A 19408-nucleotide genomic window follows, 5' to 3' on the forward strand; every position below is an offset into this window, starting at 1 on the left:
CATTCGGTTTTAAATAACCTTGGAAACAAATGACAAAATTGACAAAAAATGTGCTGGTTTCAGAATAAGATTAATTCAGCAAGAGGTTTTTATTCTGGACACAGATTTGGATATTAAGGGGCGACCTAGTACACTACCAGTGGATTAGAATTGAAATTCAATGGTTTTATATTTTGGCTATGAAAGAGTAAGAGTGCAATTTAAAAGTAAAATGAAAGAAAACAAAAATCTAATATCAGTGTATTAAAGGGATAGTTCACCTAAAAATGAAAATGCTGTCAACATTTATTGTCTTTTTAAACCTGCAGACTTACTTTCTTCTGTGGAACATAAACACAAGATATTTTTAGAAAACTTAATGATAACAAACATTGTTCTGTGGAACAAAAAAAAATCAATTCATAAAAATTTGCAATGACATGAGCTAACAGATTTTCATTTTTAAGTGAAATATTCCTTTAATTAAGAATACTAAATTAACAGATTGACAGATAAAGGATACCTAAAAATGTAGTTAAATGTAGCTATAAATAGTAAATTGATATTTCAGTTGCAAGTTGAAAGTTTAAAAAATGCAGTTCACAGATGAAACCCAACAAAGAGCTTAAATGTAACATTTTAAGCACTACAATGAATAATTACAGTTTTATATATTTCCACTTGTCAACTTTGAAAACAAAAAATTATATATATATATATATATATATATATTTTTTTTTTTATTCTAACAATATTGTTCCTCTGTGCCTTAATCATTATAGCAGCAGTGTGGACTTCCTTTTTCTCAAAGAATTAAAGTGATTATTAAAACTTCATAGTTAACATCATTGGTGTGAGCGGGCCTTGAGTCTACCATAAACAGTGAAATACAAAGAATTTTTCTAACTGTGAGAAATTTGAACCGTTGCACCCTTATTTTAAACCATCATCCTTGCATCTTTACGCGTGTATATTTTCTGCTTGTCACATTCAGAGATGCATTCTTCGAGCAGCTGAATTGTTGTAACAATAGAGTGTAAAGCAGTCAAAGAGATACTGAAATAAGTGTCCTACATGCTTTACACATAAAGTCTCTCAAAAGCTCAAAAATAAGGGTCCTTATCAGGATTTTCTTTGCTTTTTTTAATGAAAAGAGTTTAATGAACAGTTCTTTGCACATGTTTTGTGTTGGGCAGCACACAAGCCTGGCAAGCATTTCACGTTGGGAAATCAAACCCCAAGTCTCACCAAACCAGTTCTCAAGTCATTCGCACCAAAAAATATCTTAAGCCCCGGCATCTGAGCGACAGGCCGCAGTAAACCATCTGTTCTCTCCAGCGTATCCCACAATTCCCAAAGTTTATCTACCAACAATCCCCTAAACTCGGTGCTGCTCTGTTACAAAACCACCGAGCAGCTGTGTCATTACATAAGCCGGCCATTTATTTCCCACCGTGCCCACTCAACTCGACATTTATGTGTCAGTGGATCAAACTTATTCCCATGATTAAGTTCAAGTGTGTCATGAGTGAGTCTTAGTTTGGTTTGAGTAATTGAAGCGGAGGTACATTTGGAGTAATGCCTGGTGGTGTGTTCCGGAAAACACTATAGTAAATAAATCTAATACTGAGTGTAGTATGGTTAAAAAAAGGTCCATTTGTCCAGATAAATGTTTTTAAAATGATCTCAAGTATGTGCTGAGTTAAATAAAGGAGTTGAGTCAGACTTTATTATAGTTATTGAATGAAAAGTTCAAGCTATGTGGACGTGGCAGGTGTGGGTATAACATGCCAGTTGGAATAATCAGGCAAATCAGACCATTTCTTTACACCTAAACAACCTCATTTCCTATTTAGGCCCAAAATATTTCACAACTACCTGCAACCCGGTCCTCATCCACTGCCTGCTTCTGCTCTAAGAGTGTTTAACCTCCAGAAATCCTCTCACACTGCACCTTTACTCACATATCACCAGCAGCTGCCAGAATCATATTAAACACACTGTTCCTGTCACACAAGGCTTCTCACAGTCCTTTATTAAACCTTACTACCCACCCTGACCATGTTATCAAGCTCCCCATCTTTCCACACGAAAGGAGCCCACATGCTCAGGTCTACAAATGTCTCTATTCTCGACCTTTCAATGGTAAAAAAAAAAAAAACGTGCACAAAAAATAGACTCCATATCATACATTTTAAGACTCATGCATTTCAGTTTCTGATTCTTTTTTTTTTCTTTTAATTTGAGTAATAGTATTGTTGTTCACATCAAAGACTGATTTTACCATATCAATTTTTTAAATGCATGTAATTCGTCTTATTTTGAACATTGCATATGTGTTAATTATTTGTTTTAATTAATTGTTTACTTATTGTTTAATTTATTATTGCAATTTAGTTACATGAAAATTAGCAATTTAAAATGTATTAAAATAAAAATAGTTAAATTCAATTAATTAATAATATTTTACAATATTCCTATTTTTACTGTATTTTTGATCAAATAAATGCAGCTTTGGTGATATTAAGAGACTTTTTCAACAACATTAAAAAAGTTTTCTTTTGACCAGTGATGTACATCACAAAAGTCAAGTCAAGTCTGCTTTACTAATGAAACTAATGAAAATCGGATACTACCATTATCGTGGCTTTAAAATGTTAATTTAATTATTTTTGGTCAACTAAAATGTCATTTTCATCTTCTTAAATTATATGCTATTTTAGTTTTAGAAAAACTGTCTAAAATGATTTAACATTACATGACAAAATATTTACTACAATTATAAATCTACATATTTCAAATATACCTTTTTGCATCAAATTTGCATTAATACAGAATCTCATCAAGCTGTTTCCCTTCCATGACGGTACTTGACATGAAAGGGTAAACTGACCGTGGAATAAGGGAGTTTATGCTATAAAGTTTATGTCCATTATAGTGCCCACATTAGACTGCAACACTGAAAATGCAACTCATACTTGCATTGCATTATAAGGGCATTCTGATATATTTGAACTGCAGCATCATGTTATGAGTCATTTCATGTCATTTTGATGCTAAAATATAACTGCAGCTGAATGTAACACCTGTCTTAGTATTAAATGTAGTTTATGTCAGGTACATCCTGACATGTCGAGCTGTGGTCAGTCAGTTTGTTTTGAGGTGAACTTGCTGCAAGTTTGTTTTTAATGAGTGTGACAGGGATAAATGGAGGTTCTCCAGCACAAGCTCTTTGAACTCAAAGACAAAGACCCTTCCTTAATCTGACAGCTAATGAAACACATATGATGTACTGACGAAGAGAGCGTTTATGTGTGTGTGTGTGTGTGTGTGTGTTCTTGTGCACAGAGCTGGAGGGGATCATTCATAATTACTTCATGATGTGCTTCAATTGTTTTCCTTTCTTTGCCATCAGATGCTCCTGGTCTAAGGCCGTAGGAAAACTCCAGCAATTATCTGCAGCCTGGCTGCATAATGACTCCCACCAAACGCAACACAAAACCAGCAAATACGTGAAGTCACTGAAACTTCCTCCTCTGTCTTCACACACACATTTCTCTTGAATTGACCACATTCTTCCCCTCCTACACCTCTTTAAATACTCGGAGTTCATACAGCAATTAGCCATCCTAAAATTAGTACAAATTGTGCAGTTGACTGAAATCCTGTCAGACCTGTCTTACCGGAGGCAACAGGTCACACCTGTACCAACTCGTCAACACAAAAGCTCTGCTCCAGAACCTAGTGAGTTGTCTGTTTAATAACATAAGCCAAAACATTTTATCCAAGATGGCAGATACACTACTGTTCAAAATTTTAGGGTCAGGAATTTTTTTTAAAAACAATTTAATTATTTTATAAAAAAATGCCAGTAAAGACATTTTACAAAAGATTTATATTTTAGATAAATGTTCTTTTAAACGTTCCATTAAAATAATACAGAATGATTTCGGAATAATCATGTGACGAGAAAAGAATAAATACATTTGAAAACATTAAATAGTTATTTTACTGTATTTGTGATCAAATAAATAAACACGTCATTGGTGAGCATAATAAATTTCTTTCAAAAACATTAAAATATTAAATATGTATTTACCCCCAAATTTTTAAAAGTAGCATAGAAAGAAATATTGATTATGCATGTGCTTATGTTTTGTTTAAAACCAAGAAATACTGATATTAACTTTAAATGAAATAAATATGAACTATTTCACCTTATTTCACCTGTTTTGTGTTCTGTATACTTTTATGCTTAATAGACTTTCTTTCTTAGCTTAGCAACATGCTAGCATCAAACATTGTTGTTTATGTGGAGTGCTGCTTATATTTCTAGCTGCGCTTGAGTGATTTTCTGATATTTTATTTCAGTTAGAATGCTTCTTTAGTAAATAGAACAGTAGATAAAAAAGCAGCTCACTAGGTTTTGGAACAGATCTGATGTCTTAGCCAGCATAAGCATCTTCCCTTTCGCACAATGTAGAAACGCTGTGCTCATCATAACCTTCCATCTGTGACTCTCATCAAAGCACAATATCTTTTCCCCTCATTTCTTGGAAAACCCTGAAACAGCATGAAAGACAATGTGTTTTCCAGGGACTGATAGAATTTGCATGTGTGTAAAATAGCACTTATCTGTGGAAGTCAGGTTACGTTTATTTATGTAAATGTATTATATAAATATATAAATTATAAAATGCATATTGTTTCAAAGCAGCTTCGTATTAATGGAAAATAAGTGTTAATATTATAAAATGCATCATTTATGAATCAAATTTAAGCAACTTAACGTAGAGCTAAAAAAAAACTAAAACCAGCTTGAGATGGTTGGCTGGTTTAAGCTGAAAGTATCTGGTTTAAGCTGTTTTTAGCTGGTTGTTCAGTTGGTCTCCCACCTAACCAGCTAATGAAGTGGTCAGAACCCCTATAAAACCAGCCTTGAACCAGTTATGACCAGGCTGGAAGAGCTGTTAAACAAACTTAAGCAGGGTTTTTTTTTTCAACAGAAGGTAATAGTGTCATTATTCAGCTCAAGTCCTTTTAATGTTGATTCATTTCAGTTAAATAACCGTTTTAGTGTAACAAAGTTAGCATTGTTATCCAACTTAATTCTCTTTTCATTAATTCATCCATGCAAATGTTTTTATCTCATAATTTTTTATCAAATTAACATAACTCAATCTTAATTATGACGAGTGCCGGACATCTCATCAAAGCTCAATAGCGTTTTCCCCTTGTCTCTTGGAAAACCCTGAACCAGCATGAAAGAAGATGTGTTTTCCAGAGACTGACAGAGTTAGCATGTGTGTACAATACTGTAGCACTGAGCTGTGGAAGTTAGGGATGGTTAAGATTCCTTGCTTTCAGATTTTGTCACTGTTCCTTGTGCCTCTGATATCATTCTGGAGATGTGAAGTAGCTGTTCTGTAGCGTTCCCATACATGTAAACCCAAGGGCTTTGGGTGTTTCTTGGTTTAATGACTGATCCTAAATGTTCTCTCTCTTTCTCTGTGTAGGCCGTGTGGTGGAGGAGGCAGGGGGGACGGCTGGACTCTTGGCAGGCAGCAGTGTGCGGAGCTCTTGCAGGTGTGTGGGATTAGCCTCGGCACAGAGGTCTGGGAAAAGAGAGTGAGGGAGAACGAGAGATAGGGAGTTGAGATGGGGTCCAACGCCAGGAATATCCAAACTTTACCCAGGCGCATTCCTGTTTAATTCTTCGCGGGTCAAGATGGTCACATCAGGTTGTTCCCCAGTTGGTATGCACCGACAGAGAGGGACAGAAACATCCAATTAGAGGTGGAGAGTCAGTAGGGGAAGTGTACAACACTGACCTTTTGTTGCCCCGCATCAGATTTTCTGTAACTTTCGTAGCTGTTGTCAGCAGTCATTGAGTTTACAAACTAGATCCAATGTCCAGGTTTATCCCGAGGGAGCTCAAGTCTGACCCAGGGGCCCTTGCAGCTGTCATTTTGGAAAACATCTCCACCCAGAGTGATCACTCATCAGGTACTGAGACACAATGAAGGGACGAGGATGCTTTACCCAGAGGGGAAAGAACATGGCTGCCAGCCACGCCACCTGGAGAGTGATCTTGGAATTTGAGTTGTTTGTGCACATGTGCTGCTTTAGCACAGATGCATCGCTTTAGGTGGATTGCGGTTGTTAGCATCATTGTGAAATCGCACAAACAAATGAGAATTGTGACGCATTGTATGGTCATGGTTGCTACAGCTGCAAGCCTCAAGGGTTCAAATGAGAAAAACTTTTTTTTGCCCAATCTCTCTCCTATCTTCACTATCGTCTTCTGGGTTTAGTACACGTATAAAAAGGTTAATTGTTAAAATACACTACTTTAAAAGTATAGCCATGAAGGGTAAACATTATGTGGGTTAGCATGAAAGTAATGCACTAGAATTTAGGGTTGGGCGATGTCTACAAATTTGGCATCAGACGATGTCTACAGTGAAACACCGCGATGGACGATGACATCCGGGGCGAGCGGGGGGGTTGTCCGAAGCGTGAATCCTTATAGGGGAAAACGACTAACGATTCCTAACACTGTCTCTACACCGGATACGAGCAACGTGGCATTGTGCGATGCGACAAAGTAATATAAAACAAATTATCTTTAGTAGAGATTCATTATTCATATATATATATATATATATATATATATATATATATATATATATATATATATATACAGTCGTGGCCAAAAGTTTTGAGAATTACATAAATATTAGTTTTCAAAAAGTTTGCTACTAAACTGCTTTTAGATCTTTGTTTCAGTTGTTTCTGTGATGTACTGAAATATAATTACAAGCACTTCATACGTTTCAAAGGCTTTTATCGACAATTACATGACATTTATGCAAAGAGTCAGTATTTGCAGTGTTGGCCCTTCTTTTTCAGGACCTCTGCAATTCAACTGGGCATGCTCTCAATCAACTTCTGGGCCAAATCCTGACTGATAGCAACCCATTCTTTCATAATCACTTCTTGGAGTTTGTCAGAATCTGGGGAGGTTCCAGGCCATGGACCCAAAATTTCAACATTCTGGTCCCCGAGCCACTTAGTTATCACTTTTACCTTATGGCACGGTGCTCCATCGTGCTGGAAAATGCATTGTTCTTCACCAAACTGTTGTTGGATTGTTGGAAGAAGTTGCTGTTGGAGGGTGTTTTGGTACCATTCTTTATTCATGGCAAATGCAAATTGCTATTATAAAAACTTAAGCAGCAACTTTTCCAATTTCCAATATTTATGTAATTTTCAAAACTTTTGTCCACGACTGTATATATATATATAGTCAATAGAACTTATTATAATCAGTGATGCTGTCTTGAGAAAAGTGTCTCGAGAAAAGTTTTGAGAATTACATAAATATTGGAAATTGGAAAAGTTGCTGCTTAAGTTTTTATAATAGCAATTTGCATATACTCCAGAATGTTATGAAGAGTGATCAGATGAATTGCATAGTCCTTCTTTGCCATGAAAATTAACTTAATCCCAAAAAAACCCTTTCCACTGCATTTCATTGCTGTCATTAAAGGACCTGCTGAGATCATTTCAGTAATCGTCTTGTTAACTCAGGTGAGAATGTTGACAAGCACAAGGCTGGAGATCATTATGTCAGGCTGATTGGGTTAGAATGGCAGACTTGACATGTTAAAAGGAGGGTGATGCTTGAAATCATTGTTCTTCCATTGTTAACCATGGTGACCTGCAAAGAAACACGTGCAGCCATCATTGTGTTGCATAAAAATGGCTTCACAGGCAAGGATATTGTGGCTACTAAGATTGCACCTAAATCAACATTCTATAGGATCATCAAGAACTTCAAGGAAAGAGGTTCAATTCTTGTAAAGAAGGCTTCAGGGCGTCCAAGAAAGTCCAGCAAGCGCCAGGATCGTCTCCTAAAGAGGATTCAGCTGCGGGATCGGAGTGCCACCAGTGCAGAGCTTGCTCAGGAATGGCAGCAGGCAGGTGTGAGCGCATCTGCACGCACAGTGAGGCCAAGACTTTTGGAAGATGGCCTGGTGTCAAGAAGGGCAGCAAAGAAGCCACTTCTCTCCAAACAAAACACCAGGGACAGATTGATCTTCTGCAGAAAGTATAGTGAATTAACTGCTGAGGATTGGGGCAAAGTCATATTCTCCGATGATTTAGACAACTTTACCATTTTAATATCACACTTTTTGTATGGAAGAATTTACTTAAGTTGAAAATGTATTTCTGTACATGTGATTCTTTGCTTGTTTTTACAACCTGAGGTTGAAATTCTGTTCTATGGTAATGGACAGCCAGAACATAGAGCAGTTCTCTAAAGACACATCACTTGGGCAGCTTTTAATTGTTGGTTAATCAAGTAAAATCCGGGATTATGGGAGAACTTGTTTATACCAGCATTGAGGAGAGCGTGTTTAAAGCTCGATGCAGTTGTTTGTCCTACCACTATTAGAGAGGAGAGAGAACTCTTTCTGTTCTCATTCACGCCAAAACAAGTTTATGAATGTGCATAAGTGTTTACGAGTGCTTGACGTTGCCAGACTAGTTTGAAAAATTCATCCGCATTTGCTCTTTTTCTCCAGAGTGTTTCCATCGGGTGATCAGGGCTGATGTCATGCCACATATTTACATTTATGCTCAGTGGTAATTATAACATGATTATCACTGTAATTAGTGCTTGTTTGTGTTTGTGTGCTGATACATATGCACAATGCATCTCTTTCCAGGCGGAGTAGCAGCGTTCGTCACGACTCCGCTAGATGTTGCGAAGACTTGGATAATGTTGGCTAAGGTGAGACTTTGAAACTGTTGTTTAAATCTGTCTCCTGATGCCTCCCAGATGGAGTGCACGGTGAACAAACAAAAGGCTCTAATGTAGACAAAAGAGAGAAGAAAAAGCGCCAGTAGACACGCAGCTTGATCCAATCGCAGGGTCATCCAGGGACGCAACCGGCGCACAAATGCAGTTCTCTTACTGTCTGCTGTCCAGTCCAGACTCAAAACAGACAGAGCTGTGCATGTTAGATGTCAGAAGACGTTTGTATATGTAAGAGTAATTTCCAGTTGTCTATGGACTGGAACGGAACTGCACTTTAGAGCTTGGTATCTGCTGCAGAGGCTCTCTTCCAAAACCTAGGCAGCATTTGAAGCCTGACACAAAGGCTGTCCTAAAACTATAAGCCACTTCAAATTTCAATACAAACTTCATTCTAATTTTGGTGGAATTCTAAGGCAGCATCACATGTTACAAGAAAGGCATTCTTTGTCAATGGAGGATAGGCTTTATTACGCTTCTGTGGAGAAGCACAAATTTATAGACTATTGGCTTGCATTTGTTAATTATTTGCTTCTAATTTACCTATTTTTAGAGTTTAAACTGAAAAAATAAAAAATGTTTATAGGAGAAGTCACAAATAATTTTGCAATAAGTAGGATTAACATTTGTGCATAGAATCTTAAAAGTGCAGTATCACAAACAGCTTCATTCTAAAGGCCAGAGAGTGGATGGAAATTTCAAGAAAGTAGTTGACAAAATGTTGGCCCATTTAAGAAGCAGAAGTGTGAGTGGAGGGTCATTTTTACACCTGTCTCTGCATGCCTTTGGCTGACAGAGTGATGTGTTTTATTTGATGAGGGACATGCTTCAGGTCATCACTTCAGGTTGCCTTGTGATTTAGTTTTTTCCTTCTTTTGACCAATCAAAGAAATAGAGACCTAATGTTCAGGCAGGTCTGCTGAACTTTGTGTGTTTTGGCCGACAGACTCTCCCCAGGCTGTTATCCAAGCCCTGTGGGGAACTGCAGTGGACTGGGCTGCTCAATGTACAGTCAACTCATCAACTGAAACTCTGAAAAATGAAAAACGAGCCTAGTCTAAATATAGAGCCATCAAAATTAGCCTCAGAATGTGGTGTTTGCCCATGCAAAACACAGTTGTTACGTTAACTCTCCTTCAAAGTTCCCTGATATAGATGGCTGTTTTAAAGATGGTGCTGTGGGATTGTAGGAGAGCGACTATAAATATAGATAGATTAGAAAGGGGAGCTGTTGAACAGGTGGAGACGGGTAGAGTATACCAGGGACTGAACAGAATTGAAAGGAAGACAAAACAATGTGTGTGTTTACATGTTTGACAGGAAGCTTAAAGACAGAGCATTTTTCATTATTGCTATGTTTTGTCTCTGTTTGTCAGGCTGGGACGAGCACAGCCAGTGGAAACATCCCAGAGGTTTTGTATGAGGTGTGGAGGAGCCGAGGAATACCTGGGTGAGAGTAAAAAAACTGCATGAGGACTGATATTCTAAACCCCAATCAACAATTTTTACATTCATTTTAAGCCCCTTTCAAAGCCCTTTCAACCTTGGTTCTTAAGATGTTTTTTCCCAATGCACTGAATTATGGAGGATATATACACACTATATTGTGTTTTCACAAATTTCTAATGATTATAGAATTCTGAGGAAGAAAAATAAACAAAAACATTGCTTTAACAAACATGTTAGTTAAAGTCAGCATATTGGAATTATTTCTGAAGGATCATGTGAAACTGAAAACTGGAGCAATGACTGCTGAAAATTCAGCTTTACATCAAAGGAATAAATTACATATATTTTATATATATATATATATATATATATATATATATATATATATATATATATATATATATACAATTTTTGAGCCTTGAGACTCAAACCTTAAAAAAAAAAAACTGACTGGACCCAGACTTTTAAACACTATTGTATGTGGTGTGTATAAGGTATATAAGTACTTGACACTTTCTTTATTCAAAAATCTGAGTAATTTTTAAGTCATTTTAATTAGTTTTTATTATATGTTTTTTATCATTAGTTTTTTTATTTATTTAATGTCATGTGATGATGTTATTACATAATTTGCATTGCTTAATGGAACTGTTATTCATTCACATAAGTACTTCTAGCTTTAAATCTGTTTCCAGGAACTCTTCATTGAAGTTCTTTGTTTATTTATTTATTTATTTATTTTTAAGAAAATTATGAAAAATTCAGAAAAAGCTAAGCTCATAGAAAAAGCTGGCAGTCACCATTTGTTTGTGCACAGAAATACCCAGGAGTGATCGTGAATCTCACTTCTGATAATAAACATTCCTCTCTTCATCTAAAACTTGTCCAATTTTTTAGGCAGAACACTCATGAAACTCTATGACTTCAAGGAATTCCTAAAATCCCTTCCCAGATTGCAATATTCAAAACTCAAAAAAAAGAATTGCTAAAAGAAGTTTCACTACTGCATGTCTTGTACAAATTGCCCGGCTTTAAAGCTGTAATTACTGTAATGGCTCCAATTGCAGACTAGTGAAGCCAAGAAGTGCTTCCATGTGTGTCAGAGCTTTTGCGGAGAGCTTCTAACCACACCAACCAAAACATCGGCAATCAAGGCAGCCGTTCGCTTGTGAGTTAACCTTCCTCAAAGCTTTGAAGTTCTGTTACCCCAACCCAGACTACCCATGTGGCTCCCATGTCCGCATGCGAGTCGGCTTTGCTATGTAGTCCAGGATGATGCAGCAGCCTGCTGAGAGAGTAATGCTAGCAATGTTTGCAATGAGCATGTTGCAGTGAGCTCATAATGACCGGCGGTTGTAGTGAAATCAGTTGGAGCTTTGGTTAGATATAGTGTAAGTTGCTTCCTTTGGAGTATTGCAGTGGTGTATGACCTGCCTCTGATCAGAAATCTACTTTAGTAAGCTTCTGGTAAGTATTCATGCAGTATTGATAGAGCCATTGATAGCAGTGTTATAAGACCTGTCCACCGTTGACTGATTGCCGATCCCAGCTGGGCAGGGTGGTGATGTCACAATGCGCTCATCTGACTGTGTCACAACTGTTTTGTCAAACAGTATGTTTAATTTCCTGTTGTAGCAGATCGGGATGTATTGTAGTTTGATAGCAAGTGCCAGTAATAGGTATGAATGCTTAGCTTATTATTAGTGAGGCTGTCAGGCTTGTTGTTTACTGTGAAACAGTGAAAGAAAATCTCCCAAATGTATCTCTACATCTAAAACATGTATTTATAAGTTCGCAATGTTGTTGTAGATGAAATATAATGTAGATAACATTGAATATTTTTTCGTCAGGTTTGATACTGATTTATCAGTATACCCTTTAACCTTTCTACTTAAGAGGAGTGTCTCACACATCCATGTTTGTAGTTTTTATAACACATTTTAATTGTGTTTGTAGTCCTAATGGAGTCCGAATATCCAAATTTCCACCATTAATAGTAATCCATCTAGGTACCTTTGTGATACTAGTTTCAGTATATCACGATTTACACACTTATTCTAATTTCAGATGGATAGTATGCAAATAGTTTTTTTATTTTCAGATTATTCTTGCATTATTGAGTCATTAACAATCAGCAGTTATATAAATAATTAAACAGAAATATTATGAAGTAATTACAGCGGTCCGGTGGTACAAGTCCGCTCTTTCAGAGATTTTTAATTGAAATTAAGAATTCTATAAAGGTGTGATCAGATTTTACAAGTAAAAATCATCATCTCTTATGATAATTCCAACATCATATCCAGTAATTCCTGCGTGATTGATCTTTATACTACACTGGTTGCTTTGTATGTTTTTATGGTGTTCATTAGAAAGTCAGTATGTTAACTTAATCCCAATCATGCATGCAACGCTCAATTTTTCTTCAGAAAACGTTCAGTAGTTGTATGAAATTCCTGTTACACATATTTGTGGTTTCCATTGCAGAAGCACACATTCAAGGTTTCACATTTCTCTTTTAGTACATAGTTTGAAATCCCAACCCCACGCCGCACAGACAAACTGTCAGAATGCGTCCTTCCTAATTCGTTCCAGGATGAGTGTGTTTGCTCACAGGTCCACACACACAAGCTCACTCTGACATGGCATCGCTCTGTAAAACACATGATCCCAGCAGAAGCATGCTGAAACGTCGAGTTCTGCGAATCCCTGGAATAGCCAAGAGATCCCTGACATGCTTGGCACCTTGTACAGCTTTGCAGTTGACAAAATTGATGTATTAGTGGTTACACCACTCGTGACCTTATTTCTAATTTTAGATCCAACCCACCCCCACTTTCCGACCACCATTATCCCCCACAGGTGCCACGCTGAAGGACTAAGTGCGACACCTGTGTGAGAAAGTTTGAAAATATTAAGATTGAGAAAAGTTGAGCAGGATGAAACAAAACTAGTGCGGGAGGACAAGAAAGGAAGTGAAGGGAGCCAAAGCGAGAGAGTGTTGGGGGTGTGCTGGGAGCTTGACGGACGTGTGTGGATGTCATCTGGCCATCAGTCATGCGGAGAGGCCCCCGGGGGCCAGTGCTTATACCAAAAGCAGCTGCGTGGAAAAGAGCCTTAGGAGACTACAGTACTTTCATGGCCTGTCGCATCCTCGAACCTCTCCAACATCAACAACCCCTACACTGCACATTCCTGCTCAAACGCTCCGTACTCTGTCAAACAACACACTGTCAGCTGAGAAAGACTGAATACTTGTGTTATCGAGCATAGCTAATGTTTTATTTTATGCTGCTCTGTAAATTTCATCTATCAAAGTTACATCCAAGCTGATGTTGCAACTGTGTGTATCTAGTTTCTGTTCTTGGAGCTGTCAATAATGATTTAATTTAATAATTCTTTTAGTCCGATTCTTTTTTGAGGAAGAAATAGAACTTAACTATATTATGCTAAACGAACACAAAAGTGGTAAAAATTTGGTTTAAAATATATTACTGAGAGAACTCGTTTTGTGAATCTTTATGTACAAGTTTTCAAATGAACAACTGGCCATTCGCATCAATGTAACTGTAAGATTTAACTTTAGGTATTTGATCTGCTAAAAAGAATCAACTTTTAAGAGTCACTCATCTGGGAATTGAATTGTATGTTTTGACTCACTAAACAAAAACGTCTTGTAAGAGTTATTCAGAATCGAACTGTTCTGTTTGTGCTGTAGGTTTTGACTCACTACAAAGAACCATAAGAGTCATATGTTTGGGAATTGAACTATTCTGGTTGCGCTGGATGTAAAATCCCACTAAAAACAACTCGTAACAAGAGTCATTCGATTGGGAATCTGACGATACTGTTTATGATCTATGTTTTGATTTGCTAAAAAGAAATGATGCCTGAGTCATACACTTAGGAATCAAATTGTTCTAGTTGTGCAGTTTCTAAGAGTCATACATTCAGGAATTGACCTATATTGACCTATACGAATCAGTTCGTTGGTGTCATGCATATGGAAATCAGGCTATACTGGTTGTGCTTGATGTTTTGATTCACTAAAAAGAACCGACTAGTAAGACTCATACATTTAGGGATTCTGGCTTATAGTAATTGTTCAGTGTATTTTGATTTTCTGAAAAGAAGCATCTCGTTAGAGTCATTGATTCAGGAATTGAACTATACTGATTGCTCTGTATGTTTGAATTCAGTAAAAAGAACCATAAGTCATCAGGAATCAGACTATTTTAGTGCAGTACATTCAAATACGTGTATGACAACCATTGATCGACTAACTTTTTTTTTTTAAAATGTTGATGTGTATTGTAATTAACTACTAGCTTGAAAAGACTGTTATTGCTAACTCTTGCTTGTTTTCTCATCCTGTCTGAAGGCTGTTTGCCGGCAGCATCCCCAGACTGACGTTCATCAGCATGGGAGGCTTCATTTTCCTCGGAGCATATGAGAAAGTGCGCCGTACGCTTTTATAAACACCATCATTACAGGACGCTGTGGATCGGGTTGTATTGCACTGGTTTCTTCAACCAGACCAGGAGCAAATAGCAAACTAAAGATCAGTGGAGGTCGGTCAAATCTGACTGAGAAACGCACCCTCTGTCCCAGTCTTGAGGGCCACGGCGAGGCCACGGCGAGGACACCTGGTGCCTGGATAAAAAGATCACACAACACAATGGTTTGCATTCCTACTCTTCAGTGCACAACAGATTGAGTTGAACTGCCTGAATTCCACTTATGTTGCAACACAGATCAAATTCAAACTAGATATCATTTTTGCAAGCTTAAAAAATTAATTTTACGGCTGTTTGTATTAAAATATGACTGTGCTGGTATTTATATACTGAGCTCATCAGTAACAAAGTTTAAATGCGTTACCAATATTATTCCAGTGGATTATCATTACATGTTGAGTCTAGACTTTGATCCCCTAGCTTGCTCTACCTGCTTCACTATTATTAGCTGGAAAAGACAGATTAGTCCACAGGTGTGAATGTTTGTCAGACCTGTCAAGAAGTGTGGGGCACAAGAACAACACAGAGCATTTGACTCCAGCCCTGCAGCTCTTAGTCAACAACCACCTTTCACTGGAATGTGCTTCCTGTCCAAACACACAACTCAAACAATACTGATGAACGAGTGAAGAGCAACGCTGTCCTTGACTTGTTAAATGTATAATATCATAAAGGTCCACTGAAATAAGCAACAGGGTTGCAAATTTAGCTAAACATAAAATATTTTAGCATCGTTACTCCAATGATTCTAAAATGCTGATTTTATCAATGTTAAAAAAAATTGTGTTGCTTACTATATATATAGTATACATTATACATATAGTATACATTTATGCTGTTACTGGGTGGGTGGATCAAATTAAAATATGCTTTTTAATGCGTCTGACACAGTTGACAAATTAAGAAAAAAAAAAAAAAACAGAAAAGCTTCCTTCCTCGCATGGTTCATTAGCTGAGACATTTCTCTGAAAATAATGTAGCATTAAATGATAAAAACTCACATTTTAAAACATGTTTTTTTCCCCGCCTCAAGAATCAGTAATATAAGTAACAGTGATACACTATTATATATTTTACGATATTGCATTTTGATATTTATTACTCTTTTTTTTTTTTATTTTAGTATTTTGTTTAAATAAATCCAGTTTTAGCGAACATAAAATACCAACTTTCAAAAGCATAACAGGGTTGAATGGCTGAGCTTGATTAGTGCAGTCAACACTATATTTTTTTTTCTTTTTGCAGTGCTGTAAAATAGTCACTTCGGGAGTCACAACAATCAATATATTAGCTTGATAATTAAATTTTTGTTTTGTTTTTTAATTAATGAAAATTAGAATTATTTTTTAATTCTATAAAACAACTGAGAAAAATTAGACCAGTGAATTCGAACTGGCTAAAAGTGCAAAATAAAAGAAAATTGATATATTTAAAGCTACTTGTCCAATTTCCTTTTTTTTTTTTTTCTCCCAACAACTCAATAGAGCTCACTTCAAAGAACATGGAATTTGTGTTTCGGGGGCTTAGAAATGTGAAGAGGCACTCTATTCAGTCATTTCAACCACTGTGCATCCAAATAAAAACACAAACCAGACGGTGTAAAAGAGCAAAATGTGACTTTAATAAACACCTGCTATTTTGACACTTCAACAGTTTTAGCCATGTGGGTGAACGGCTGTGATTAGAGTGGAGTTCAATAAATTAATCTGGTATAAAACCCAAACATCTGTATAGTTAACCTATTTGAGCTAGTTCACAGAGCTGGATTACAGTTAACCAGCTAACCACATTATCAGAGTACTGCTATGGTCAACAGTTTTTGGGGTAAACTGGCATTTGCTGTTATCCAACTTTACAAAACATTCCCCTAGTTTAGTAGTACAGATGTTATACTATTTGGCCTAAAAAACAACATTGGCTGTCGACATGAACCGGTTTGGCTCAAGCTAACTAATAAATGTAGCTTAGCATTAGCTGCTTTAGTCTTTAGCAAAGACTATGAGAGACTAGCTGACGAGGTGTTCACTTTTTCCTGCGTATTCCCTTTAGGTGAAGACATTCTGTGTGGTTGAGGTCCAGCACGCACAGCTTGAGTTTTCTAGAGAGACGCTCTTTCCCTTTTGTCATTTTGCAGCCATTAGCTTTGCTGCTAGCTAAAAATTCACTGTTAGAACCAGTCTCTCTAAATATAATTTTTTGGATAATTCGTTATTTCGCCAAATATGTTAAAAAAAGAATACATTTAAAAATTCATTTAAATACCACAGGTATGCGGGCAAGTGAAGCAGCTTTTGGTGGCGTGTACCTTTGTTAAAGGAAGAGCCTCGATTGCATCAGAAAATGGGAATTATCAAAGTGCTTATATTATCCCTTATGCCAATATGTCATTTTTGCACCATAACGGACCTGAAAATTCAATGCAAAGCTCTTCCTTCATCCCATATATATTCTGACAAAGTAATATTCCAGGTTAAACACCAGTTAGTTATGACAAATACAATAGTTTTTTTGTTTTTCAAAGTACAAATTGAAATTATTTTGATGGTAAATGATGCAAAGCATAGTCTATTTAGTGAATTCCAATCATAATTACTTAAGCATAATTTATAGAGACTGTGCTTACGAAAAAAAACCCAAAAAAAAAACCAATAGCCAATTAAACATTTCAGAGAAATATGTATTTTTTCAGTAAATATAAATTTACCAAAAAAAAAATAAAATAAATAAATCCACTACTGGTCAAAAGTTTGGGTTTCTTTTTTTACAACTTTTTCATTTTTTTTTTATCTGATCAAGAATACAGTAATATTGTGTAATATTACCATTGAACTTTTCTCTTTTAATATAAAATATATTTGAATTTATTTTGAAACTTTTCAGAAGTCTCTGATGAATATAAAGTTTAAAAGAACAGCATATATTTGAAATTTGATTTAATTTGTAACATTATAAATGTCTTTACGGTCACTTTTGAACAATGTAATGCATCCTTGCTAAATAAAAGTACTGTAGATCGTATTAATTCCAATGACTTTTCTAGACATCAAAAAAAGTTAATTCCCTGATATTTCCAGAACCCCATTTCATGTTTTTAACCTGGAATATTCCTTTAAGGTGATCTATTTTGATTGGGTTGTCTAAATTTCAAGTGCATGAAAAATAATTCCATTTGTGAGAGGGAAAGCATACAGACATCTCCCAATGAAAAACTGACTTGTGGATTCTTTGATCTTGTAATAAGGCACTGCTTATCAAACTGGGAAAAGCAATAGAGATCTGTTCAAAAAAACAAACAAAAAAAGCAATGAAATAAAAATAAAATATAACCACTCTGATCTCACCATGTGCTGAATAGAGTTAAACACCCTTTTGTAAAAGTTATAGAATACATACATTCACGTATTTATATATGAAAACTCTTATGTACAGCTCAAAGCCCAATGTTATAGCACTCTGTCATACATTTTGCATGCGTCAAATGCAAGTCACATTTCTGAAGTGTGAACAAAGCCTCCCTGAGGAGGATTATATTTATATACATCATTATCGCTCGCATGGGACATCATCGCCCCACTCAAGCTTCGCCTTCAAACTCCGGACGCCCCTATTCTGCATTCAGATAGATGGGGGCAGCTTTGTCTGTGCCCCTCAGTGTGAGGTAGCAGTTCTCAGTGCAAAAGGATAAAGAAGAGGGTTGGTGAGGCGTTAGTCACTGGCCCGTCTGAAGGATTCGCACTCATTTAGGGTGGCATCAGCCGTATGTGCATGTCCATTGGGTAATAGAGTCTGTTTGAGCTCGGACCCGATGTCACAGTCCCCAGGCAGGAGCTTTACTGGCCGATGGTAGCTCTCTTCAAGTGAGGGGGGTGTGTCTGACCTATTCACCAACCATCCTGAGAGAGATTAGAAAGAAAGTGAGGTCACTGAAACATCAACCTCACATGAATCAATCAGAACTGACATGATAAAATGTGTGTTTTTGCCCAGCGGTGGCAGGGATTGTGATTTATGGGGCATGAGTGAGTCTTTTTGAATCTAAAACACAGTCTGATGAATCTGTTTCCTCTTCGTTCTCACCTTTTCTGTCGCTGTACTGGTGCGACGAGGGTGATCCGGTCACCCTGTCGTGGTTGGTGGGAAAGATGGGAGTTTGGCTGTCTTTCCTGACCCCGTTGGGTGTGCCATTGCAGTGTGGTTCATTGTGGCTGGTGAAAGTCGATGTTTGGTTTGTCTGCTGATACTCCAGGCCTGAAGGGGGCGCTATCCCGTGAGGGAGGTAGTTGCAGTGTTTGGAGTAGCTGGTGCCATTTTCCAAGCAGTCTGTGCACACGACTGATCCATCATAGCCTGAAATGATAGAAACTTGCTTGGTTATGATGTTGTGTGATGATCATTTAAACACCGGACACTTCTTAAATTTGGCATGACGTGAAAATTCACCAATTCATCTCATTTGTAAATGCTTTTTATAGATCTTATTGTGAACAATGCATCCAGGTAATACACAAACACTAAAAAAAAATAATAATAAATAAATTAAAAAATCGTACTGATCCCAAACTTTTGAACAGCAGCATATTGTTAAAAAAAATGTTTTGACCTTGTAATGTTTAAATCTATTCAACAGATTTTCTTTTGG

The 19408-nt window shown here is 36.8% G+C and overlaps 2 protein-coding genes across 3 annotated transcripts in view; one reads left to right on the top strand and one right to left on the bottom strand.

The window, feature by feature from the left end:
* The window catches only part of LOC132126493 (mitochondrial S-adenosylmethionine carrier protein), a 45763-nt gene extending 30278 nt beyond the window's left edge, over nt 1-15485 (top strand). Inside the window, exons 7-11 of one of the 2 annotated variants that reach the window (XR_009427400.1) lie at nt 5496-5565; nt 8571-8631; nt 8715-8779; nt 10180-10253; nt 14634-14699. Coding sequence is in view for 1 of the 2 variants with exons in the window: in XM_059537759.1 (XP_059393742.1) it covers nt 5496-5565; nt 8715-8779; nt 10180-10253; nt 14634-14730 (306 nt within the window). In the remaining variant the exon portion in view is untranslated. Of the gene's footprint in view, nt 1-5495; nt 5566-8570; nt 8632-8714; nt 8780-10179; nt 10254-14633 lie in introns of both variants that reach the window. The other variant, XM_059537759.1, reaches the window with a different exon arrangement.
* A 2582-nt stretch (nt 15486-18067) lies between these two features.
* LOC132126773 (leucine-rich repeats and immunoglobulin-like domains protein 1) overlaps nt 18068-19408 on the bottom strand; it is a 36939-nt gene continuing 35598 nt past the window's right edge. Inside the window, exons 17-18 of the mRNA XM_059538259.1 lie at nt 18847-19116; nt 18068-18662 (exon numbers count right to left, since the gene is read on the bottom strand). Of these exons, the coding sequence (XP_059394242.1) occupies nt 18475-18662; nt 18847-19116 (458 nt within the window). The 3' untranslated portion in view covers nt 18068-18474. The remainder of the gene's footprint in view (nt 18663-18846; nt 19117-19408) is intronic.

Source organism: Carassius carassius, chromosome 44, assembly GCF_963082965.1.
Source record: "Carassius carassius chromosome 44, fCarCar2.1, whole genome shotgun sequence".
Lineage (NCBI taxonomy): Eukaryota > Metazoa > Chordata > Actinopteri > Cypriniformes > Cyprinidae > Carassius > Carassius carassius.